We start from the raw sequence: 25,031 nt of genomic DNA, 5'->3' as shown, positions 1-25,031 counted from the left end.
AGGTACAGAATGATATTTCACAGTGTGTTATTTCCCGAAGCTGATAAATGCTTTGGCATATTGCAAAGTTTCTTGGTGTCCGGCACCCCCTCCTTTCCATGCATGAAAGTAGTTTTTTTGGGATAAATACGCAGTTATCTCACAGAATCAAAAGACCAAATGAGACCAGGCAGCAAGCAAAAGGAACTTCTGCAGTAGCTCAGCTTCAACCTCTTTTTGAACTCCACCCCTTTAATGTTGCCCTAAGAGATCCCCTTTCCTTTTCATGAAAGACTCCCCACATCACTCCACAGGTTCCCTTCTCCAACCCTCCTTCTCGTCCCATCACAATTTCCACAAAACATTTACGATGCAATCCTATGCAGTCTAAACTCACTGGCTTCAATTGACTTAAATTGGAGTAACGTTGCATAAAGGTAAAGGTAAAGGTTCCCTTGCTCGAAAGCCAGTCGAATCCGACTCTAGGGTTGCGGTGCTCATCTCCGTTTCCAAGCTGAAGAGCCAGCGCTGTCCGAAGACATTTCCGTGGTCATGTGGCTGGCATGACTAAACACCAAGGCGCACGGAACGCTGTTACCTTCCCACCGAAGTGGTACCTATTTATCTACTTGCAATGTCTTGCTTTCGAACTGCTAGGTTGGCAGGAGCTGGAACTAGAGACGGGAGCTCACTCCGTCATGTGGCACCCGGTCTCGAACTGCTGAACTACTGACCTTTCACAGCCTGCAGTTCAGCATCTTAACCACTTGAGCCACCGCAGCTCCGTTGCATAGGACTGCATTATTTTTCTCTCTCTACCATGTGTATAATTTTATAAACCTTTATCATGTCTCTCCCATAGTCAGATCTTTTCTAAACTGAAAAGTCCCAGATTCTCCAACCTTTCCCCATAGGGAAGGCGCTCCAACCCCTTAATCATCTAGGTTGCCCTCTTTTTTATTTTTTTTCCAGCTCTGTTGTATCGTTTTTGATATTCTTTTTATCTTCAGACCATATCTTAAGGTACTGTTTGTGGTCCGCAAATGCAAAAAAATATATCCCAGATTGGTAAATGTAAAAGATGCATAAAAGTCAAGGTTGAATTTGGAAAGGAAGCATAATTTACTCTGTTTCTGTTTTCATGTTAAGGGTGCACGTCACAAAACGGCACAATTCTCTTTCTGCACAAAAGCACGGGGAGTTTAGTCGAAAGCACATACCCAAGACAGAGAGCTTGGCTTTGGTCTCTGCACTCCCAGCTTTGCATTTGTAGACACCAGAGTCTCCGATATTGAGCCTCAAGATCTTGAGTTCTGCCATATTCTTATCTCTCTTTGGTTTAAACCTCTCCGAAGGCTCAATGAGAGTGTGGTCTTTATACCATTCCACAGTCTTTGGCGAAGGCTTGAAGTCACAGGAGAGGACAACTGAATGAGTTTCCAGAACAACCTTATCTTCTAGGGGTCTGGTAATGGTCACTTGGAGATCTACAGAGAGGATATTAAGTTCAAAGATGCATCATTTGATTTCAGACTTGGGGAAACGACGCGTATTTTTGCAACACAAAAAGGCAGGTAGGTAAAACAAACAAAGTTTTTGTGGCATCTTAAATTGTTTAAAGCATGTACATATTTATTCTAGCATTACATTTTAGGGATTGGGGTCTACTCTGTGGAAGCTGTGTGACAGAGTGTGGGACTGGATGGGCCATTGGCCTGATCCAACATTGGCTTCTCTTATGTTCTTACATCTGAGGCAAGGGATGCACTGTATTCTTGGTGCTTGGGGGGGGGCAACAGTGGGAGGGCTTCTAGTTTCCTGGCCCCATTGGTGGACCTCCTGATGGCACCTGGTAGTTCTGGCCACTGTGTGACAGAGTGTTGGACTGGATGGGCCATTAGCCTGATCCAACATTGGATTCTCTTATGTTCTTATGGATAAACATATGGAGCAGAGATCCATCAGTGGTTCTCCGGATTAGAGTCCTCCACTCTTAACTACTACACCACGCTGGCTCAGTAGATCCAGGGCAGACAAAAGGAACTCTCTCTTCACTCAAAAGAAGGATTTTGGCATTCACTGTTGTGGGATTCAGTGATGGCCATTCCTTTAGCTAACTTTAATTAACTGTTCAGTTTGATTAGGAAAAAGTTAACGCCACCTCTCTGAAGACCTGCTGTAAAAAGAGGATTATTACAACAAACAGGACCACGGTGTAATGTAGCCAGTAACTGTGAAATACTCATTGTGCTTGTCTGCTTTTTTCTAGAATAAGCATTGTAGCGTACATCAAAAAATTGTATAAGAATTAGCATTCTGAAATATGGGTGAGTTTATAAATTGTAAAATGCTCCTCTATATTAGAGTAAATTTTATGTTTTTGGTTATTAAGCATGTGACGCTCCATTGCAGCTTGCAGCACTTCATTCTAATGAAGATATAAGTACAGAATGACAAACCTGAAGAAGGGCTCGCAAACGGATAGTGTACTAGAACTCCGTCGTTTGTCTGAAACTAGTACTGTAGTATTCTATATGTACTGCTAAGCTTTGTATTGCATATTATAGTGTTATGGTTGTAATTTTGTTTATAACGGAATTCTAAAACATTGCAGATAAAAATCAACTTATATTGTTTATTTGTACATGGTGATTTACTGTTTTACTGGTAAAAGAGGATTAGACAAATTCACAGAGGAGAGCTCCATCAATGGCTATTCACCATGAAAGATTACACAGAACCTCCATGTTCACAGTCTCCTCTGAATACCAGTCCCGAAGGGCAAAACCCAGGGAAGTCTTGATCTCTTTGCCTTGTTGGTAGACCTTCCAAGGACACCTGGATCCAATACGGCTGGATCCAAGATGACTGCTCTTCGGGGGTTTTTGCTCTAGGTAACGTAACATTCTCGGGAGCAGACACCCCGAAAGCCAATTCTGTTTCGAGCCACATACCTTTCACGACCAAGTTTGCCAAGGACTTCGCTTTGCCAAGGGCAAACTGGATGGTGCCCGTCATGTCCACGTCGGTCTTCTTCAGGATGAGGCGGTGGACGGTCCCCTCTTGCTCTATCACGACGTCCTTGCCGGGCTGCAGGAGCTCTCCGCGGAGAGACCACTTGGGGGGCCTGACGGACCGGATGGAGATCTCGCACTCGAACCTGGCTTCCGCTGGCTCTGTTACCTCCACGTCCTTCAGCTCCCTCACGATGTTTATTGATTGCTCTGAAGAGAAGCGGAAATGAAGAAGAGAGGGAAGTTAACGGCCTGCTGCTGCCGGGAGATCTAGACTCGGCATGGGCTCTGACGGTTCCGTTTAGCTAAAGATGGATCTTTCCTTTGATACCAGGAGTTGTCAGTGGCGGATCATGGCTCTTCTACAAGATTCGACTCCCTGCACTGGGGGAACGCTCCGCCGTTAGCAGAATGAATAGAACTTCTGGATCTGGCCCACTGTTAAATGCTTTATCATAGGCTATCATCGATTTTACACCGGAAATACTACCTTACACAGAGAGTGATAAAAATGTGGAATTCGCTGCCAGAGGATGTAGTGATGGCCACAGGAAGAAACAGCTTTAAAGGGGGGTTAGATAGTTTCATGGAGGATAAGTCAATCAACAGCTGCTAGCCATGGTGACCGAGGGGAACCTCCACATTCAGAGGCACTAATTCTCTGAATCGCAGAGCCAGGAGGCAACATATGGGGAAGGCTTTGGCCTCTTTGCCCTGTTGTTGGCTGTCCAGAAGAATTGTTTGGCCATCATGTGAGATGGAATACTTTACTAGATGAACCATTGGTCTGATCCAGCAGGGCTCTTCTTACTCTATCAAGTACTCTATCAGAGAGAGAGGGAGAGGGAGAAGGAGAGAAAGAGAGGGAGAGGGAGGGAGAGAGGGAAGGAGAGAGGGAAGGAGAGGGAGGGAGGGAGAGAGAGAGAGGTCCTTTCTGCACTAGACCTTAAATCCTGGTTCAATCCTGTCCCTGAACTTACATTCTACACTACACATGAGTTCACTCCTGTAATTATCTTGGGGTATTTTTACATTCTACTCTACACTCAAAATCACCCCTGTAATTATCTTGGGGTATTTTTTGTTTCCACGTTGTATTGAGGTCACCCCAGTTTCGCCCCACACTTGTCCCGGGATAAACGGATGCTGTTATAACCAGGGATAAATGCAAGGTATTGTGTCCCGAGTTGATCGAAGTGCAGAGAGGACCAGAGAGAGACCAAGAGAGAGTGGGAAGGAACAGAGCTGTCTCATCGACTCTAATCATGGTGCTGTTACAAACCCTGAATAATGCACCTTCAATTCACTTTCAATCCACTTTGCAACTGGATTTTACTGTGTGAAATGGCAACATTTGCTCACAATTGATAGCTAAAGTATGTTGAGGGTGATTCTGCACTAGACCTTAAATCCTGATTCGACCCTGTCCCCAGACTTACATTCTACACTACACGCGAGTTCACCCCTATAATTATCTTGGAGTATTTTTATATTCTACACTACACGCGAGCTCACCCCTATAATTATCTTGGAGTATTTTTATATTCTACACTACACGCGAGTTCACCCCTATAATTATCTCGGGGTATTTTTTGTTTCCACACTACATTGAGGTCAGCCCGGTTTCGCCCCACACTTGTCCCGGGATAAATGGATGCTGTTATAACCAGGGATAAATGCAAGGTGTTGGTCCTTTCTGCACTTGGATCTCATCCCTGGTTTTATCAGAGTTCAACTCGCGACACAACACCTTGCATTTATCCCTGGTTGTAACAGCATCCGTTTATCCCAGGACAAGTGTGGGGCAAAACTGGGGTGACCTCAATGTAATGTGGAAACAAAGAATACCCCGAGATAATCACAGGGGTGAACGCGCGTGTGGCGTAGAAGGTAAATTCAGCGACAGGGTTGAACCAGGATTTAAAGTCTAGTGCGGAAAGGACCTTTGTGTTGCAAGTTGAATTCTGATAAAATCAGGGATGAGATCCAAGTGCGGAAAGGACCTGAATGTGCATTGTTCAGTGTGTGCGAAAGTGCCCTAAACAAGAGGCAGAACGTTTTGAAAGGGCCATTAAGATAGATTAACGGAGGATAGGTATATCAATGGCTACTAGCCCTGGTGGCTGACGGGAAGAAAAAGGCTGGCCACTATTTGAGGCAGGAAGAAGAAGAAGAAGAGATTGGATTTATACCCCGCCCTTCTCTACCCAAAGGTGTCTCAGAGCGGCTTACAAACTCCTTTCCCTTCCCCTCCCCACAACAGACACCCTGTGAGGTCGGCGGGGCTGAGAGAGCTCTAACAGAAACTGCTCTTTTTCAAGAACAGCTGTGCCAAAACTATGGCTTGCCCAAGGTCATCCAGCCAGGTGCAAGTGGAGGAGTGGGGAATCAAACCCGGTTCTCCCAGATTAGAGTCCGCGCACTTAACCACTACACCAAACTGGCTCTCAGTCTCAGGATACTGGACTAGATGGACTATTGGTCTTATCCAGAACGCTCTTCTGATGTTTTTATGTACCTGGTCGCCCATCCAAATGCTGACCAAGGCCGACCCTGCTTAGCTTCCGAGATCTAACAAGATAAGGCTAGTCTGGGCCAATCAGGTCAAGGTGAGAGATAAACACTGCTGTCAGCGAGCTGCCATCTCTTTGCTGGGTCGCCTCAATGTCTTCGCGCTCATGCTTGTTTAGCTTTACCCGTGTGAAAGGAACTTGTGTTTAGGAAACCGGGCGTTACTTTCTCATGTAACTTCGCGCCCTTTCTAAGCTCCCCGTTTCCAGCGGGAAGTAGGACCATTAGTCCAAACCTTGTTCAAAATCCTTTTATTATACCTGTACTGCTGACAAACGTCATTCCAATCAATTTCTGTATGTTCGTGATCAACCATGTCTTTAAAATAAATCTTGCTTTACTTTTAAACGTGGATCTATTCTCATGCTTAGGGATCTAACAAATTGATTGGAATGACGTTTGTCAGCAGTACAGGTATAATAAAGGGATTTTGAACAAGGTTTGGACTAATGGTCCTACTTCCCGCTGGAAACGGGGAGATTAGAAAGGGCGCCAAGTTACATGAGAAAGTAACGCCCGGTTTTTTAAACACAAGTTCTTTTTACACGGGTAAAGCTAAACAAGCATGAGCGCGAAGACATAACTCTTACTTCTCACCAGCTGGCGACCTTGGTTGCAGCAGATGCCTAACAGAGAAAACACTTCAACAACAGAAGATAGGGGGGGGGGGGAAGGAAGGGACGTGAGGCGACCCAGCAAAGAGGTGGCAGCTCGCTGACAACTGCCTACCTCTGCGTAGCAACCCTGGACTTCCTCGGTGGTCTCCCATCCAAGTACTCACCAGGACCAACCCTGCTTAGCTTCCAAGATCCGATGAGCTAAGGCTAGTCTGGGCCACCCAGGTCAAAGCAAGAGGTACACAGAGGTGGTGTGCCACTGCCTGCCTCCCCATAGCAACCCTGGACTTCTCTCTCGCTCCCACGTCCCAGTACTTAAGATCGGCCATTCTGAGCCATCAAGGTCAGGGTAGACCTCTCTTGGGGGGGGGATAAAATACTTTCAACCAGCCCTGCCAGAAAGCCAGTAGTCCTCTTGGCTGTTACACAATGCAGATGCAAAGGGCGTGCTCTCTGTTTCATGGGCTCCATCCTTACTTGCTAGCAGGGGTCATTCAATAGAAAAAGAGGTGCAGGCGCTCATTAGCATAACTCATTCGTATAACTTATTTGCATATGCCACACCCCCTGACAACACCCACTGCTCAGGCTCCACTGGACTGTTTTGGATTGCTAGCTATTGTGGTGGGGGGGGGAGGAACATGCAGATCTGTCCTCACAGAGGAGGGAGAGCTTGTACCTGAATAAAACTTGGTCTTAAAGGTGCCACTGGACGGTTTTGGACTGGGGGGGGCGGGGGGGGCTCTGCAGCTTACCTGGCTGCTTCTTGCCCTGACTGAGGGCTGCTGGGAGCAGGGGGTGGAGCTTGTTGCATGTGCTCGCCCCCCGGGCTCTTTACTGCCGGAGCTCCGCTCCTGTGCGCTCCTGCAGGAAATGACCCCTGCCTAGCCAAGAAATGGGAGATACCTTCCACGTAGAACTGAGCACTGCATTGATCGTCGATGGCGTCACAGGTGTAAATATCCTCGTCATCAAACTCCGTGTCATTGATGATCAGCTTCCGGAAGACCCCGTCGCTTACAATCTCATACTTCTGGCTTGCAAAGATCTCTTGGTTGTTCTTGTACCATGTGACCTCAGCATTGGGGCGGGACACCTGGCACTCCAGAAAGCCCCGGTGTTTCTCGAGAGCGATCTTGATGCGGAGAGGTTTTATAATCTTTACGGGCAGTTCTAAAGGAGAAGATTTGTTTTAAAAGACTGAACATTCGACAACAGTAATGAAAACCATCACAACAGTTCAAGCTTGTGTAGAGATGTAGAGAGTTCTAAGGCTCACACAGATTAGGTCAGTAGCCGTAGAAAAGAAGAGAAGAGATTGGATTTATATCCTGCCCTTCCCCCGGAGTCTCAGAGAGGCTTACAAACTCCTTTCCCTTCCCCTCCCCACAATAGATACCTTGTGAGGTAGGTGGGGCTGAGAGAGCTCTTGACAGAAACAGCTCTTTTTCAAGAACAGCTCTTATCAGAACTATGGCTTGCCCAAGGTCATCCAGCCAGGTGCAAGTGGAGGAGTGGGGAATCAAACCCGGTTCTCCCAGATTAGAGTCCGTACACTTAACCACTACACCAAACTGGCTCTCAAACCAAACTGGTGTCCAGTAGCACCTTCAAGACTAACAACATTTGTGGCAGGGGAGGAGCTTTCGCGACTCACTGCTCACTTCTTCAGATTAGGTCAGTAATATTTTCTCTTTAAAAATTTACTGCCCGACTACTTCAGACAAGTGATCCCTATGGCAAATCTCATGTTAAATACCGCTACTATTTAAGCAGTGATAATTGCTACTAACGAGGGATATTCCCAACCTTCCAACTCCAAAATAGGACATGTTTATCAGTTTTTTTAAAAAAGAGCCCATAATAATAATAATAATGTGTGAAGCATAGCCAGGAGATCCTAAGATTGTCTGGCAGCCAGAAGTTCTAGCTCTTTAGCGTTATGCACCACTAGGTGGTGAGCTAAGCTTGTTTCTGAGACAAGAGATATTTCAGAGGTAGTTTGCCATTGCCTGCCTCTGTGTCACGAGCGCTCCCTCTAAGCTGAGTTAGTGTGAGCTAGCTCACAGCTTTTTAGCCTCCGGCTCACACATTTTTGTCTTTGCTCAGGAAGGAGGGCTCCAGAGCAAACCAATTTATGCAGCAGCCAAATCGCTTGCTCACAACTTTAATGCCAGTAGCTCACCAAGTGGGATTTTTGCTCACAAGACTCCACAGGTTAGAAGGAACATTGGTCACGACCCTGGTATTCCTTGGAAGTCGTCGCCCATTCAAATATTAGCCAGGGTCGACCCTGCTTAGCTTCCAAGATCTGATGGGGTCGGCTTAGCCTGGGCCATCCAAGTCAAGGCAAAATAGCCCAAAAGAGAACAGACACACACACACACAAAGAGGACATGTCCTATAAAAAGAGATAATCTGGTAACCCTATTTAAGATGCTTGTCTCCTCGAGGCTAAATGATGGTCTATGAAAATGGACCCTCCACGCCCTTATTGTTGCCAAAAGCAGGGGTCATTTCCTGCAGGAGCGCACAGGAGTGGACCTCCGGCAGTAAAGAGCCCAGGGGGCGGGCAAATGCAACAAGCCCCACCCCCTGCTCCCAGCAGCCCTCAGTCAGAGCAAGAAGCAGCCAGGTAAGTTGCAGAGCGCCCCCCCGGCCCCCCAGTCCAGTGGTACCTTTAAGACCAAGTTTTATTCAGGTACAAGCTCTCCCTCCTCTCTGAGGGCAGATCTGCGTGTCCCCCTCCCCCACTAGATAGCAATCCAAAACAGCCCAGTGGCACCTGAGTGGTGGGTGTTGCCTTCTGACACACTCATGGCGATGTCAGGAGGTATGGCATATGCAAATAAGTTATGCTAATGAGTTATGCAGGAGCTCATTAGCACAACTCATTTGCAAAACTCATTTGCATATACCACGCCCCCTGACATCACCGGAAGTGTATCAGAAGGCAACACCCACCGCTCAGGCGCCACTGGGCTGTTTTGGATTGCTAGCTAGTGGGGGAGGGGGACATGCAGATCTGCCCTCAGAGAGGAGGGAGAGCTTGTACCTGAATAAAACTTGGTCTTAAAGGTACCACTGGACTGGGGGGCCGGGGGGGCGCTCTGCAACTTACCTGGCTGCTTCTTGCTCTGACTGAGGGCTGCTGCGAGCAGGGGGTGGGGCTTGTTGCATTTGCCCGCCCCCTGGGCTTCTGTTGCCCCAGAAGGTTGGACCAGAACCAATGGGTTGAAATTAAATCAAAAGAGTTTTCAGCTAAACATTAGGGGGGGGGGGGCAACAGTGGGAGGGCTTCTAATGTCCTGGCCCCACTGGTGGACCTCCTGATGGCACCTGGTATTTCTGGCCACTGTGTGACACAGAGTGTTGGACTGGATAGGCCTTTGGCCTGATCCAACATTGGCGTCTCTTATGTTCTTATGAAAGAGGAAAAGAAAGAAGGCGAGAAGGAGCAGGGGGTGGGGCTTGTTGCATGTGCCCGGCCCCCTGGGCTCTTTACTGCCGGGGCTCCGTTCCTGTGCGCTCTTGCAGGAAACGACCCCTGGATAAAATTATAGCAATAAATAATCATCATTACCTTTCACTCTCAATTGCGCTCGAGATTCCGCGGTTTCCGCAATGAACTTGATCTCTGCAGAATCCTGCACCTCCACGCTTTTGTAGACGAGGGCGTAACTCTTCCCTGCAAGCAGAAAGACTGATTCAGTTGCGGAACACAGCACTGAGACAAAATCCCTCCACCCACCAAAGCAGAACTGTATTTAAGAACCGTAAACGGTACCAAAGAGTTCAAGAGGATTTGCAATTCAAGGCAAACGCAGAATTTTTTCATCCACTAAGCACAAGACAGCTAGTGTGGTACCGTGGTTAGGGTTGTTGTTGTTGTTATTGTTAGTGTTATTGTTAGTATTATTGTATGGCATCAGGGCTATTTTGGGGCAGGAACGCACAGGAACGCACTTCCGGCTGGCTCCCAAGTTGGCCACGCCCAGCAGGAACTCATTAGCATAACAGGCCACACCCAACAGAAGAAACTCATTAGGATTGGCTACATTAGGGGTGTGTGGCCTAACATGCAAAGGAGTCCCTGCTACAAAAAAAAGGCCCTGGGTTTTGACAACAAAGTGAACAGAATAAGAAGCAAAAGGTGGGTGTGGCTGGATGACCACACCTCTGGTAACATGGGGGTGCGGCCTAATATTCTAATATGCTGTGGTGTCAAGGGTGTGGCCTAATATGCTAATTAGTTTCTGCTGCTGGGTGTGGCCTATTATGCTAATGAGTTCCTGCTGGGCTTTTTCTACAAAAAAGCCCTGTATGGCATTGTATGTAGAATAGCCAGGAGATCCTGAGATTGTCTGGCAGCCACAAGTTCTAGCTCTTAGTATTATGCACCACCAGGTGGCGAGCTAGTGTTATTTTAGGGGCTGAGATAGCTCTGAAAGAACTGTGACTGACCCAAGGTCACCCAGCTGGCTTCACATGGAGGACGAGTGGGGAATTGAACCCAGTTTTCCAGATTAGAGGCCACCGCTCTTAGCCACTGCACCAAACTGACTCTCTAGTGGTTATTATTAGTGGTTTATTATTATTAGTGGTTAGAGTGACAGACTAGGGCGTGGGAGACCCAGGTTCAAATTCCCACTCTGCTTTGGAAGCTTGGCTGAGTGACTTTGGGCCATTCAGGCACTCTCAGTCTAACCTACCTCACAGGGCTGCTGTGATGATATAATGGTGGAGAAGAGAGGATGTAAGCTGCTTTCCATTCCCCATTGGGAGGAAAGGCGGGGTATAACTAAAGTAAATAAAATGCATAACTCTGGGGCCATCAACAAGAAATTGATGCAGCTAAAAATGCATGAATATCAGACACGGGACCAATTTATCCCTTCTACCAGTCACCCTTCACCTCTCCCCTTCCTACCTTCTTGACGCAGCTTGACGTTGTCTCCAGCCCGGATTTTGCTTTCGTTACTGTACCACTGGGTTTGTACGTCGTCGTGGGAGATTTCACAGAGGAAAGACGCGCTCTCCTTTTCACTGACTTCCACGTCCTCCAAGGGCTTCACAATCTTGATATCTCGAGCTAAAGGTTCACAGAGATGGGGTCATCATAAGATACTTGTTCCTTCTCTTGTTTTGTTTAAATCAGGGGTGTCAAACATGCAGCCCGTGGGCCGGATCAGGCCCCCAGAGGGCTTCTATCAGGGACTGGCTGTCTCCTGCCTCTTCCTCCAGTTCTGCTGCTGCTGCTGCATTACAGCTTGCTTTCGCAGACTTTCTCAATCGCTCAGGAGAGGTAGATAGACAAGCTTCTGCTCCCTGCACTGGGCTGATTGCCACAGCACAGAAATTTTGATGCACTAATTCAGAGCAAGAAGTGTCAGTTATCAGAGACTGTTAAATAAGCAAATTATTGCAAGAATGCTAATATTTCAAGCATGTTTTTCATTTAAAAAAAACCTTTGTGTTTGTGTCCTTTATAAAGTTTATATCTTCGCTACCTGGCATTACATTTTATGACACACATGGCCCGGCCCAACAAGGTCTCATTTATGCGAGATCCGGCCCTCATAACAAATGAGTTCGACACCCCTGGTTTAAATAGTCTCCACACTAGAATCTCCTGTTGTGCCCTCCCATCTTTTAGTTACAAACACAAAAGTGGTAGCAGCAAATAAGTGGCAAGAATGGATAGGGTCTGGGCCCTCTGGCTCATACCCATTGGCCCTTTCTGCGCTCTCTGTTTTAATCCATGCTTGCCGCAATGTCCTCCAAGCAATTCTGCTCCAAAATCTAATTCAACCTTCTTTTTAATTTGGGTTCCCCCCCCCCCCCAATGCACTAAAATGGAGTCAACCTTTTTATTCTGGGTTTTTCTGTCATTCTGCGTTTCATTACCTCCCTTCAGTGGTCAGCCCGGTTTCAGCCCGCTATTGACCTGGGCTATTTGGATGCTGTTTTGCCGTGGAGTTAAATTGCCTCGACTCAAACACTGAGACTGGTTTCACACAAGAGCTGCGCCGATTTCACCCGAATTTCCCCACAGTTTCGTGATCCTGTTTTTGGAGGATCACGAAACCTCGGGGGAAATCGGGCAAAGCCGCGGGTCAAAATGCGGCCGCGCGGCTTCGAGTGGGAAATTGACCAATAGAAGCGGGGGAAAGGGAGGCACGACCGCGGCGCAGCTCTTGTGTGAAATCGGTCTGAGAAAATCCAGAGTAACAGGCAAATGCGGAAAGAACCTTCGATGGTTTTGTTCACCAGCTTCACTGCTATCTACTGATCTACACCGTTTCACACTCAGAAAAAAGACCTGCAACACCACAAGATCACCTTTATCTCTCTCTCTCTCTTTTTTTTTGCTCCCCAATGGGGAATTTTTATTGCATTTTTATTAAAACTACAAACTAGAACAGAAATAAGGGAGGGGACTACATTTAAGGGGATAAAGAAAAGATACCCACTACTGACTAAAAACCCAAGAGAGGTGATCTTCTGATCAGCTTGAATACACATCTAGTCTTAATCATATTAATCTCATTACAAACTGAGTCACATAGTCTGTTAACTTTTCCCACATCTTAAATTTAACTGATATCAGGAAATACCCCAAAGCATCTCAATTCAAAATTTTTCAAAGACACAATTTAGAGTCCTTCAGCCTTCACTTCTACTTGTCCAGTCTCTTCCGCAACTTATAAGGACTTTTAGGAACTACTACCCCTTTCTCAGACAGAGAGTCCTCTCTAGAAGAACCCGAGTCCAGTTCGCCACTGGACTTGCTGTCCCCTTCTTTTTCTTCCTCCTCTGGCCCTCCCAGCTGGACTCTTAAAAATTCTCTCGCTTTCAGAACAGAGTCAATCTTTTCTTTTTTATCCTTAATTTTGAAGGTGACGCCTTCTGGAATTAGCCATCTATATCCAATCTACACCGTTTCACACTCAGAAAAAAGACCTGCAACACCACAAGATCACCTCTCTCCATCAACGTCATGTATTAAGCTTCGTGTCACATGCATTGCTGTGTGCTCCATCACTCTGTGAAGTCACGTTGACTTCAGTCAAGGAGCAGAGCATTTTCTTTCTTTCTATTTTTTTAATGATGGCCCTGGGGTTCTAGAATGTCTCCCAGAAGAGGTCCACCAAAGCACATCTCTGATGGCTTTTGAGAAGGAGCTGCAGGACTTCTCTATTGAGGAAGGTACCACCACACCATGCCTCAGAAAGGATATTACAGGATTGGGGAAAGTGCAGAAAAGGGCAACTAGAATGATCAAAGGGTTGGTTTTTCCCTACAAAGAAAGGTTAAAGCGCTCGGGGCTCTTTAGCTTGGAGAAACCACGGCTGAGGGGTGACACGATCGAGGTTTACAAGATGATGCACGGGATAGAGCAGGCCGAGAAAGACCTTTTCTCCCTTTCTCACAAAATGTGTATGATGAAGACTTAAATATTTTTAAAATAATAAAAGTGAGAATCCTGGTGGACATGCATGCACTAATACGTATGGGCAGCTGATTGAACTATGTCAAATGTTCTCGATCCTATCAGTGGTAAATTCCACTGCCGGTACGTATTCTCCTCTCTTAGAGATGGTTCTTGACTTCCACCTTGGCTCTGTAGCAGAACAAAGGGGTGGTCCATTACTTATGTTAAAAGGGCTTATGTCAACTAATGGAAATTGATAAGGCAAGATCCGAGAAAGAGATTAGGAATCAAAGGATAAGAACATAAAAAGGGCCTGGCACAATCAGACCAATTGTCAATCTTCTCCAGCACCCTTTCCCACACAGTGGCCAACCAGTTCCTCTGGAGGGCCAACAACAGGGCAGAGGCTGAGGCCTTTCCTTGATCGGGGAATCTCCATCGCCTTGAAGTTCCAGGCCCCCAAGCTGTGAGATTGACCCAAACCAGGGCTAGGGCGTTCTCGGTGGCAGCTCCCACCTGGTGGAATGAGCTCCCGGAGGAGCTCCGGGCCCTGCGGGACTTGGTACAGTTCCGCAGGGCCTGCAAGACGGAGCTCTTCCGCCAGGCCTTTGAGGGGGAGCCGCCGCCGCCACTATTCCACCAATGAGATTTTAACCATCTACCTCATATGGTGGGGGTAGATGTCGCCCAATAGAGCCAGGAAACATTTCTCCTGGCGCCCAGGCTACGAAGAACCGGCCGCCAGTGTGGGACATCGCACATCTTGGTTTTTATGTAAATTATCAGAGCACCAAATTTTATGTAGGATACATTGTTTTATTATGCTGTATTGTTGTATGCATATTTTAACTTCGGCATGGCCGTCTGTTAGCCGCCCTGAGCTGTTAGATAGGGCGGGATATAAATCCCAAAAATAAATATAAATAAATAAATAAGAACATCAGAAGAGCCCTGCTGGATCAGACCAGGGAGGGTCCATCTAGTCGAGCATCCTGTCATACACAGTGGCCAACCAGTTCCTCTGGACAGCCAGCAACAGGGCATACAGGCCAAGGCCTTCCCCTAATAAGAACACAGGAAAAGCCCTGTTGGATCAGACCAGTAAGGGCCCATCCAGGCCAGCCTCACGTCTCACACAGGGGCCAGCCAGTTTCTCTGGAGGGCCACCAACAGGGCAGAGAGGCCGAGGCTTTCCCCTGATGTTGCCTCCTGGCTCTGGGGTTCAGAGGATTAGTGCCTCTGAATGTGGAGGGTCCCCTCAGCCACCGTGGCTAGTAGCCATTGATAGACTTCTCTTCCATGAATCTATCTAATCCTTTTTTAAAACTATTTATTTCTGTGGCCATCACTACATCCTCTGGGAGCGAATGCCGCATTTTAATCACTCTCAAACAAGAAGAATTAAGTAGTAGAGTTGCTGATTGACAATATAAAAAGAAGGGAGGAATCAAATTTGCAAGTGTTGCAAGTCAAAAACATATACCGCAGTAAATTATAACACAGGATTTCTTTCTAGGGATGAGCAGATGATGCAGCCTGATTTTAGCACAAAGTTGATCTGCACTGGAAAGCCAACCCCTAAAGCTACATTCATCACATCACAAACAAAACCTGCCCTCCGTGTTTTACAAAGGTGTGGAGAAAGATCTTGCCCTTCCCACCAAAACGTACCCTGGACCTCCAAAGTAGCCAAACTCTTGTCATCGACGGCGTCGCACATGTATTTCCCTTGGTCTTCGTATTCACACTTGTGTATCGTGAGGCTCCTTTTTGTCCCTCGGGAAATCATTACCAGCTTTTTACTTGGCCGTAGCTCGATCCCATCCTGAAAGGAAGAGGTCTCAGTGAGGGTTTATCGGTGCACCCTTAGTGGATTCACTCACCCATGCATGACTTGCCAAATTGGATATGCAAACAATAGAACAACGTTTGAGTCCAGTGGCACCTTTAAGGCCGACAAAGTTCAATTCTGGGCAGGGGTCATTTCCTGTAGGAGCGCACAGGAGCGGAGCTCTGGCAGTAAAGAGCCCAGGGGGCGGGCACATGCAACAAGCCCCGCCCCCTGCTCCCAGCAGCCCTCAGTCAGAGCAAGAAGCAGCCAGGTAAGTTGCAGAGCTCCCCCGGCCCCCCGGTCCAAAACAGTCCAGTGGCACTTTTAAGACCAAGTTTTATTCAGGTACAAGCTCTCCCTCCTCTGCGAGGACAGATCTGCACGTCCCCCCCCCAATGGCTAGCAATCCAAAACAGTCCAGTGGAGCCTGAGTGGTGGGTGTTGCCTTCTGACACATTTCCGGTGATGTCAGGGGGAGTGGCATATGCAAATCAGTTATGCTAATGAGCTCCTGCACCTCTTTTTCTACGAAAGGACCTCTGATTCTGGGTATAAGCTTTCGTGTGCATGCACGCAAAATTAACTTTGGCGCCGGTCACAAAGGCCGGATAACACGGGGGGGGGGAGGTGTGGCTATTTGCGCCGTCGCAGTTTGATCCGCGATTATGCAATCAGACGCGACGGCGGTGCAGCGGGGTTTCATCAGTCGGCGTCCGCGGCAAAGATGACAGCTGAAGGGGATAGCTGCGCGCCAGCGCGAGCACACCAACCAAGTCCGTCAGCAGCCTGTGGCAAACCAGTTGCTAGGACTTGTTTGCAGGTATTTTTTAACTACGGGTTTTTGGCAGGAAGCCACGGGTGCGCTACACTTGCCAGATGTGGCGGTGTGATCATGCACGGATAATCCGCCCGGCATCCGTGGCTCTCTCGTGGCAAATTTGCCGTGTGAACGGGGCCTTTGTTAATTTTAAAGCTGCCACTGGACTCATGTTTTGTTCTATTGCTTCAAACTAACATGGCTACTAATGAACAGAGATCGAGGCAGCTCTTAAACAAGGTGATTTCTTTATGCAACTCATAACACAGGACGACGCAACACAGAACAAGCTAACTTTTATACGTTTTGAAGTGGTAAAAAACCACACCTCTAAAATAGATAACAACCAATGAAATAATAGTGCTTGGGACCAATGGGAATTGTTCCCGCCGAAGTCAGGGTTCGTTTGGATTGGTCTGCTTCCCGACACCGACCAAGCCTGTTGCATCTTTCAGGATACACAGAGTCAGTGGAGTTTGTGTCTGAAGCGCAGGCTTGTTTTCCCTAAGCAATATCCCGTTTAGGTTACATAAGCCTCGCACGTAAGTGACTACAGGTTTTATCGAATCACACGTGATCAATAGGCAGTATCAATAAACGAATACATAACAGCTACCCACCTCACATGGCTACCCACAGCTACCCATGGCTGTGTTTCAATCTTCCCGAAGCCGACCTGAGCCTGCTTCAGCGGGGCGGGTGGGGTATAAATTTGATAAATAAATAAATATTTCCCCCCTCTATTGGCTGCCTAGCTTTGGCATCTTTTATAATTGCAAGAAAATGTGTGCGAGAACCAGGGCTCTTTTTGTAGAAAAATCCCAGCAGGAACTCATTAGCATAATAGGCCACACCCAACAGCAGAAACTCATTAGCATATTAGGCCACACCCCTGACACCACAGCTCATTAGCATATTAGGCCACACCCACCTTTTGCTTCTTATTCTTTTTACCTTGTTTGTTGTCCAAACCCAGGGCCTTTTTTTTGTAGCAGGAACTCCTTTGCATGTTAGGCCACACACCCCTAATATAGCCAATCCTAATGAGTTTCTGCTGTTGGGTGTGGCCTATTATGCTAATGAGTTCCTGCTGGGCGTGGCCAACTTGGGAGCCAGCCGGAACTCCGTTCCTGTGCGTTCCCACCCAAAAATAGCCCAGCCGCGAGAACCACCCGAAATGCCTAGGGGCGGGGGGGGGGAGTAGGAGACGCCTTGCTGATAAAATCAGTACCTTCCGCCACTTCACGTTTGCGTTAGTCCTGGAGACTTCACACTCAAGGGTCACGTCCTCCTTGTGCTGAACTTTGACGTCTGCTAAGGGCTTGGTTATCTTTACCGGCCGTTCTGCCAAAGGAAACGGAAGACAATAAACAGAGGTATGAATGATCGGGTTTTAGAGACTGTTGCTTGGCCACGCAAACACATAGCAAAATGGCATTTCTCAGTATCGAAGAAGAGAAGAGATTGGATTTATACCCCGCCCTTCACTACCCAAAGGAGTCTCAGAGCGGCTTACAAACTCCTTTCCCTTCCCCTCCCCACAACAGACACCCTGTGAGGTAGGTGGGGCTGAGAGAGCTCTGACAGAAACTGCTCTTTTTCAAGAACAGCTCTTATCAGAACTACGGCTTGCCCAAGGTCATCCAGCCAGGTGCGAGTGGAGGAGTCGGGAATCAAACCCGGTTCTCCCAGATTGGAGTCCGCGCACTTAACCACTACACCAAACGAGCTTTTGATCCGCAACTTCGAAGGCCCACAAATGTGTATTTGTGCTTTGCTCCAGTAGGAGGAGCCAGAGTGTTCCTGCTCCCCCACCGCTATTGGGAGGCAACATGGCGTTATTTTGAGTTTGCAAAGGTAATGTTCATGTTACCACCTCCTGTTCCACGTGGCTTCAGGGCCTGTCTTATGTCTAGGAGGTGCAGCCTTCCAGTCACAGTGTGTGTTGGGGGTGGGGGGAGCTACATTCGCTATAGCCTCCCCACTGAAATACTAGGGCTGCCCGACCTCACACTACGGAAGAAGGCCTTCTTGCCTGCCGCTGCTCAAAAGCCATGGTGGGAGAACAAAAACTGTATAACTTCCTTCTAAACGAAGAAACGAAGGAAGAAACAATAGAACCATGTATGAGGTTGTGGATGAAAGATTTGGGTTATAATATAAAGGTGGAGAAATGGGCTAAAATGTGGAAATCAGCAAAAATTTTAAGGGCTACATCCTACAAAGAAAACATCTTTAAAATGTTTTACAGGAGGCATCGATCACCAGACAAAATAGCAAAATGTTATAAAAATGTTTCAGGGAACTGCTGGAGGTGCAAGAAAAATATTGGATCTTATTTCCACATTTGGTGGAGGTGTGAGAAACTGGCTAAATTTTGGAAAAGCATACAGCAACTAATAGTAGAAATAGTAGAAATAGATCTGAAGCTAGAACCAGAAATATATCTGCTCAATATGTTGCCAGATGGGATTAAATATAATGATTTGTGCATAATAATGTATATACTTAAGATTTCTAGAATTATTTTAGCTAAATGCTGGAAATCAGAAAAAATACCAGGTAGAGAAGAGTTGATTATAAAAATTATGGAAATTAAAGAAATGGATAAACTAAATATGATACTGTTTCATCAATTTTTTTTTGCTTAAACAATTTTATTCTTAGGATACATCCTCTTATTCCTACATAACATAGTTAAAGATTCCATTTTTATATAAAACTAAATATGATACTGTTGGCAAAAGAAGAAAATGTGTTTAAAAAAAGATGGCAAAAATTAGATAGATGGATAGAAAAAGATGTGTAAAGAATCTCCAAAGTATATTCTGTATTAAGAATTTGTGGGTTTTTTTGTAATTTTGTTTTTGAAAATAGATAAATAAACTATATATATATTAAAAAGTCATGGTGGGAGAAAACCTTTTTTAAAAAAGCATTGGTGTAATGTAATTTGCTACATCAGTTCTGGGGGGGAAACAGAAATTATGTAGGGTAGCTCTAGGAATCACTGGAAACTCTATGGTTTAGTGACAAAGCAGCACACGCAATGTCCCAAGTCCACCCCTGTCCACAGCCTCAAACCTCCCACCAGTTGCTAGGCACCGCCTAGCAACCCTTGACAAGCAGGGTTGAAATATGAAGATTCCAAATAAACACTAGGGGCAGACTGGGGGGAAGAAACGGCCCTGGAAAAGGGCCCAACCCCCACCCCACTCTGGCACTGCCCCCCAAAGGAGGAAGGGAACACCTGCCCAGCCAAACAGTCAGACTGCTTCTTCCGTGTCGGGAAGGGCACCCATGTCCCAAACAGTGTTCCCTCTAAGCTGAGTGAGTGTGAGCTAGCTCACAGTTTTTTAGCCTCCGGCTCACACATTTTTGTCTTCGCCCAGGAAGGACGGCTCCAGAGCAAACTAATTTATGCAGCAGCCAAACTGCTCGCTCACCACTTTAATGCCAGTAGCTCACAAGGTAGAGTTTTTGCTCACAAGACTCCACAGCTTAGAGGGAGCATTGCTCACAACCCATCTCAAATGTAACATCCAGTTTGAGCCTGAGCTGATAACTCTTATAGCAGAGACAGCTTCAAGAGGAGGCAGGATATACATATGGAGCAGAGATCCATGGGTGGCTGTTAGCTGCGGTGGCTCAAGTGGTTAAGACGCTGAACTGCAGGCTGTGGAAGGTCAGTAGTTCAGCAGTTCGGGACCCGGGTGCCGCATGACGGAGTGAGCTCCCATCTCTAGTTCCAGCTCCTGCCAACCTAGCAGTTCGAAAGCAAGACATTGCAAGTAGATAAATAGGTACCACTTCGGTGGGAAGGAAACAGCGTTCCGTGCGCCTTGGTGTGAGTCATGCCGGCCACATGACCACGGAAACATCTTCGGACAGCGCTGGCTCTTCAGCTTGGAAACGGAGATGAGCACCGCAACCCTAGAGTCGGATCCGACTGGCTTTCGAGCAAGGGAACCTTTACCTTTACTATAGATGGAATGCTCTGGCTGGGGCCAGTGATGCTCTGTCTTCTTGGTGCTTGAGGGGGGACAGTGGGAGGGCTTCTGGAGTTCTGGCCCCGCTGCTGGACCTCCTGATGGCACCTGAGTTTTGGCCACTGTGTGGCACCTAGTGTTGGACTGGATGGGACATTAGCCTGATCCATCATGGCTTCTCTTACATTGTTAAGAGCAAGGGTCCATCAGTGGCTCTCAGCCCCAAGGTATAAATGGAACAGTCTGTCTGGGGCAGTCATACCCTGTATTCTTGGTGATTGAGGGGCAACAGTGGGAGGGCTTCTGGAGTTCTGGCCCTGCTGGTGGAGCTCCTGATGGCCCTTGAGTTTTGGCCACTGTGTGACACAGAGGGTGCGTTCAGACAGGGCATTTACAGTGGTATAGGTGCCGGATGGAATCGGTGTACTTACCGGCGTTCACACGGCGAACATCTGCCTTCCGTCCCTAACCGTTGCAAAGAGCTTTAAACAGTTGTATTCTGCCACTAGGTCCCCAAGTGGTGGTATCCTGAGTGCAACGGTTGTAATCGCTTTACCACCACCACCACCCGTCTGATCGCTCTCCACCGTTGTAGAGCCACTTCCGTTCGGAAGCCCGAGGCTTCCGATTTTCGCCCGCCATTTTTTTTTTAGGTCGGCGATATGCGCTTGGGCGAAGGTTCGCCCCGGCGTTTGTTTTTTTAAAAAAAGAAAAGGTCCTTAGTTTAACGTTTTAGAGGAGTCCGAGACCTCAGGGAGGGCAGTTTACTCTTTAAACTTTAAAGGTAAGTCCTCTCTTCAGGGCATGCTTTTTGGGACGGGGCGTTTTGCGCATGCGCGAAGATCGCCATTCTGTGGATGGCTGCCTATGCGCATGCTCAAACTGAGTTAAAAAAACAAACCACCGACGCCCGCTGTGTGTGAACGGGCATACAGCAATGGGCTCCGCAGACAGGAGGTAAGTGTGATTGCGTTTCAGCCGGCATAAATTGCAACGGTTGGAACTTGTGCAGTTTATGCCGGCTGAAACGCCCCATCTGAATGTACCCAGAGTGTTGGACTGGATGGGCCACTGGCCTGATCCAACATGGCTTCTCATGTTCTAACTTTGTGACTGAACCCAGTACTGTGCCCGATCCTGATTTTGCTTACTGAGTATCTAAACCAACTGACTCGTGCACAGATTGGAGCGTAATGCTTTGGATATGTCAAAAACAAGGTACAGGAGCGAACCACTCCAAAACTTCAGTTGGTACAGAATACCGCAGCCCAGCTACTATCAGGCACTAAGTAGAATCTACGTATCACTCCCTTTCTGTAGACACTCCATTGATTACTGATCATTCACCAGGTTCAGGTGCTAGATATCCAAAAGGACAGGCTAACCCTAATTCAGACATCCATAGTGGAAACAGAGTTCCGGAAGACAGCAGCGGACGCTCACCTGTCACATTCAGTCTGCCTGTCGAGTGAACACTTTCGGCCTTGAAGGAGACAATTCCCGAGTCCTCCAGTGCCAGGGAAGAGAGAGTCATCGAATGCTTCTTCCCCTGGACGCCGATCCGGCAGTTGTCCTGTGATTTCAGCCTCAAGCCGTCTTTCATCCAGGTGGCCTCCACGTTCTCGTGCGACAGTTCCACCTCAAATGTGGCACACTCCTTCTCGTGGACGTCCACCTGCTGTAAGCCTTTCACCAGCTTGATGGGCCTCACTTAGAAACAAAGAAACGTGAATAATTTATGTATTCATTTTAAAATATGTTATGTTGTGCATTTTTTGGGGGGGGGGACTCAGGCAAGCTAACAGTGCAGCTGCAGGTTGCAGGGATAAAAATTCCGCACCGATGTGAAAACACACTGTTTTTTCTTTAAACAACTTTATTAGGATATGATAAACATATTCAAACATTACTCATCACATTGAATTTTATCCCATCCCCCCCTTCCTCCCTTCCCCCCCCCCTTTCGGCTTCCCACAGTGCTCCAACCTCCTGTCCAATTGTTAAGTTTTTTCGCTTCCGATACCCCCGCGAGCACTTCGGTCCGGGACCCAACATCTCCTGGTAGTGCCAGGTCCCAAAGAGGCCAGGCTGGCCGCTACCAGGGCCAGGGCTTTCTCGGTGGCGGCTCCTATCTGGTGGAACGAGCTCCCGGAGGAGATCCGGGCCCTGCGGGACCTTGTGCAGTTCCGCAGGGCCTGTAAGACGGAGCTCTTCCACCAGGCGTATGAGTAGGAGCCGCCACTACCATCATCATTATTCCATCTGGATGAGGGAACATCAATGCTTCCCTGGAGCAGACAATGCTGAACAGTTCAAATATGCCATCTCTGAAATTTCATGTAGAACACCTAGAGCACTTTAGTCAGTAACTCGTTATGAATGTTTTGTACTGTTGGATTTTAAATGGTTTTAATTATGTTTTATATTGGCGTTTGCCCCTATGTAAGCCGCCCTGAGCCCGCATTGCGGGGAGGGCGGGGTATAAATTGAATTAAATAAATAAATAAATAAATAAATAAAATAATCATGTCTACAGGTAACTCATTTCCTTAAGATTATGTAAAACCTTTTAACCTAATTTTTAACATCTAACATTTTCAACAGTTATCAAAGCTAAATAAACCATCCCTTACATCCCACCTTTTTTCCATATAATCCTTTAAATCTTTCCAGTCCGCAAAAAAATCTTCTGCTGCCATATTGTTTAATTTCCTCGTCAATTGGTCCATTTCTACTGGACAAAAGTAAAAACACACTCCACCAAATGGACCCTCGTTACGGACCAGATCATAGGGGCCAATCCTGTACCTTCCGCCAAGCGTGAGAAAGTGGAACATCTCAACACCCTACTGGGAAGCAGTGTTCCCTCTAAGCTGAGTTAGTGTGAGCTAGCTCACAGCTTTTTAGCCTCCGGCTCACACATTTCTGTCTTTGCTCAGGAAGGATGGGGCTCCAGAGCAAACAAATTCATGCAGCAGCCAAATTGCTCGCTCACCACTTTAATGCCAGTGGCTCACAAAGTAGAATTTTTGCTCACAAGACTCCACAGCTTAGAGGGAACATTGCTGGGAAGTACCACGTGCCACTGATACGGACCAGACTATAGGGGCCAATCCTGCCTCTTCTCCTGGTTCTACTACACACGCTGCCATACGATAATTAATTAACTGATCCATTCAGGCAATTCGCAGGCCATAATATCCTCAAAAAGACAGGCATCTGCTTTTTAGGCAGATACAGTGAGCTAGTTTGGTGTCTTGGCTAAGTGCGCGGACTCTAATCTGGGAGAACCGTGTTTGATTCCCCATTCCTCCACTTGCAGCTGCTGGATGACCCTGGGCGAGCCATAGTTCTGTCAGAGCTGTTCTTAAAAGGGGGGCAGTTTCTATCAGAGCTCTCTCAGCCCCACCTACCTCACAGGGTGTCTGTTGTGGGGAAGGGAAAGGAGTTTGTAAGCCGCTCTGGGACACCTTTGGGTAGTGAATAGGGTTGCCAAAAAAAAAAAACCCCGGTTTGCCAGGGGTCCCCCGTTTTGGGGGGGTTCTACCCGCCGCCGGCCAGATGGCCGGCGGGGGAAGCCCCACCCCCAAAACCCACAGCCACCCATCTCTCTCCCTTTAAGTGTGTGGAACCCGTGTTTCCTCCCAAGCCGGATCTCCGCAAGCTTGCAGGGAAATTCCAGCTTCGTGCTCTTAAAAGGGAAATGCGGCTGCTCTTAAAGGGGAAACGCCGGCGCCTGCATTTAAAAGGGAAACGCCGGCTCCTTTAAGTGCAGGGAACTGCCGTTTCTGGAGATCCGGCGCACAGGCGGGGGGGCGGACCTCCCCAACGTGACATCATCACGTCGGGGATGTCCCGCCCCCTCCAGGAACACCCCCAATTCCCCCGCTGGGAGAGGAAGATGGACTTGGCAACCCTAGTAGTGAAGGTCGGGGTATAAATCTAATCTCTTCTTCTTTTTTCTATTCTTTGAACATAGTCATACCTTTGTTTATGGTTGTCAACTCCAGGTTGGGAAATTCCTGGAGATTGGGGGGGCGGAGCCTCGGGGGCGGGATTTGGGGAGCGAAAGGACCCCAGCGGGGTACGATGCCCATAGAGTCCACTCCCCAAAGGAGCCATTTTTCTCCGTGGGAACTGATTCCTGTAAGTCTGTAGATCAGTTGCAATTCCAGGAAATCCCCAGGCCCCACCTGGAGATTGGCAACCCTACCCACACTGCACTGATTATTATGCTAAATATACCCCACAGCAGGGATCTTATAATTATACTGGCGTTCCCACCCTACTTCCTTACTAGTATCCCTTACATTATGGCTGCTAGCTGCCAGATTTAATTTCTTATTTTCATGGCTTAATTTTTAAAAAGTATACTTATAACTGGGGAGGGTGACTTTAACCCCTCCCTTGCCATTTCCTTGCAAGAAAAAGACAACTCTGATCTGCTGGGGGTGGGGGTGGGGGATATATGTGGAACTGAACATTTCCCCCAGCAGTGATAGAAGCAGATATATAGCCCCTGATTTACTTTACAGCTGTCCCTCGAAGGCCCCGTGTCTGATGTTTCACTCTCGACGCTGTGGGATATTCCAGAAAATCCAGCATCGCCGTTATAGGGGTGACCTTTTGATTGAGTCAGTGGATATTCCGTCACTCAAAACTGGGGAATGTGCTTGTAGGCATACTGGGGCTATTTTGGAGGGTGAACGTCAAGGCAAGGGATTAGCAGAAGCACCTTCTGCCCACTTGCAGGCATAGCAGAAGGGGGGGGGAGGAGG

General features: G+C 47.5%; 1 protein-coding gene across 1 annotated transcript in view; it reads right to left on the bottom strand.

Moving 5' to 3' along the window:
- Positions 1-25,031, bottom strand: part of OBSCN (obscurin, cytoskeletal calmodulin and titin-interacting RhoGEF) — a gene marked incomplete at both ends in the record, with an annotated part of 222,594 nt that overhangs the window by 152,761 nt on the left and 44,802 nt on the right. The window contains 8 exons of the mRNA XM_015424328.1: positions 1,200-1,466; positions 2,934-3,203; positions 7,088-7,354; positions 9,765-9,869; positions 11,112-11,273; positions 15,288-15,441; positions 17,496-17,608; positions 21,697-21,963. Of these exons, the coding sequence (XP_015279814.1) occupies positions 1,200-1,466; positions 2,934-3,203; positions 7,088-7,354; positions 9,765-9,869; positions 11,112-11,273; positions 15,288-15,441; positions 17,496-17,608; positions 21,697-21,963 (1,605 nt within the window). The remainder of the gene's footprint in view (positions 1-1,199; positions 1,467-2,933; positions 3,204-7,087; positions 7,355-9,764; positions 9,870-11,111; positions 11,274-15,287; positions 15,442-17,495; positions 17,609-21,696; positions 21,964-25,031) is intronic.

This window comes from Gekko japonicus, unplaced genomic scaffold (genome assembly GCF_001447785.1).
Source record: "Gekko japonicus isolate JY-2015 unplaced genomic scaffold, Gekko_japonicus_V1.1 scaffold2733, whole genome shotgun sequence".
Lineage (NCBI taxonomy): Eukaryota > Metazoa > Chordata > Lepidosauria > Squamata > Gekkonidae > Gekko > Gekko japonicus.
Note: the sequence above shows the minus strand (reverse complement) of the source record. Positions and strands in the feature narration are given on the sequence as shown.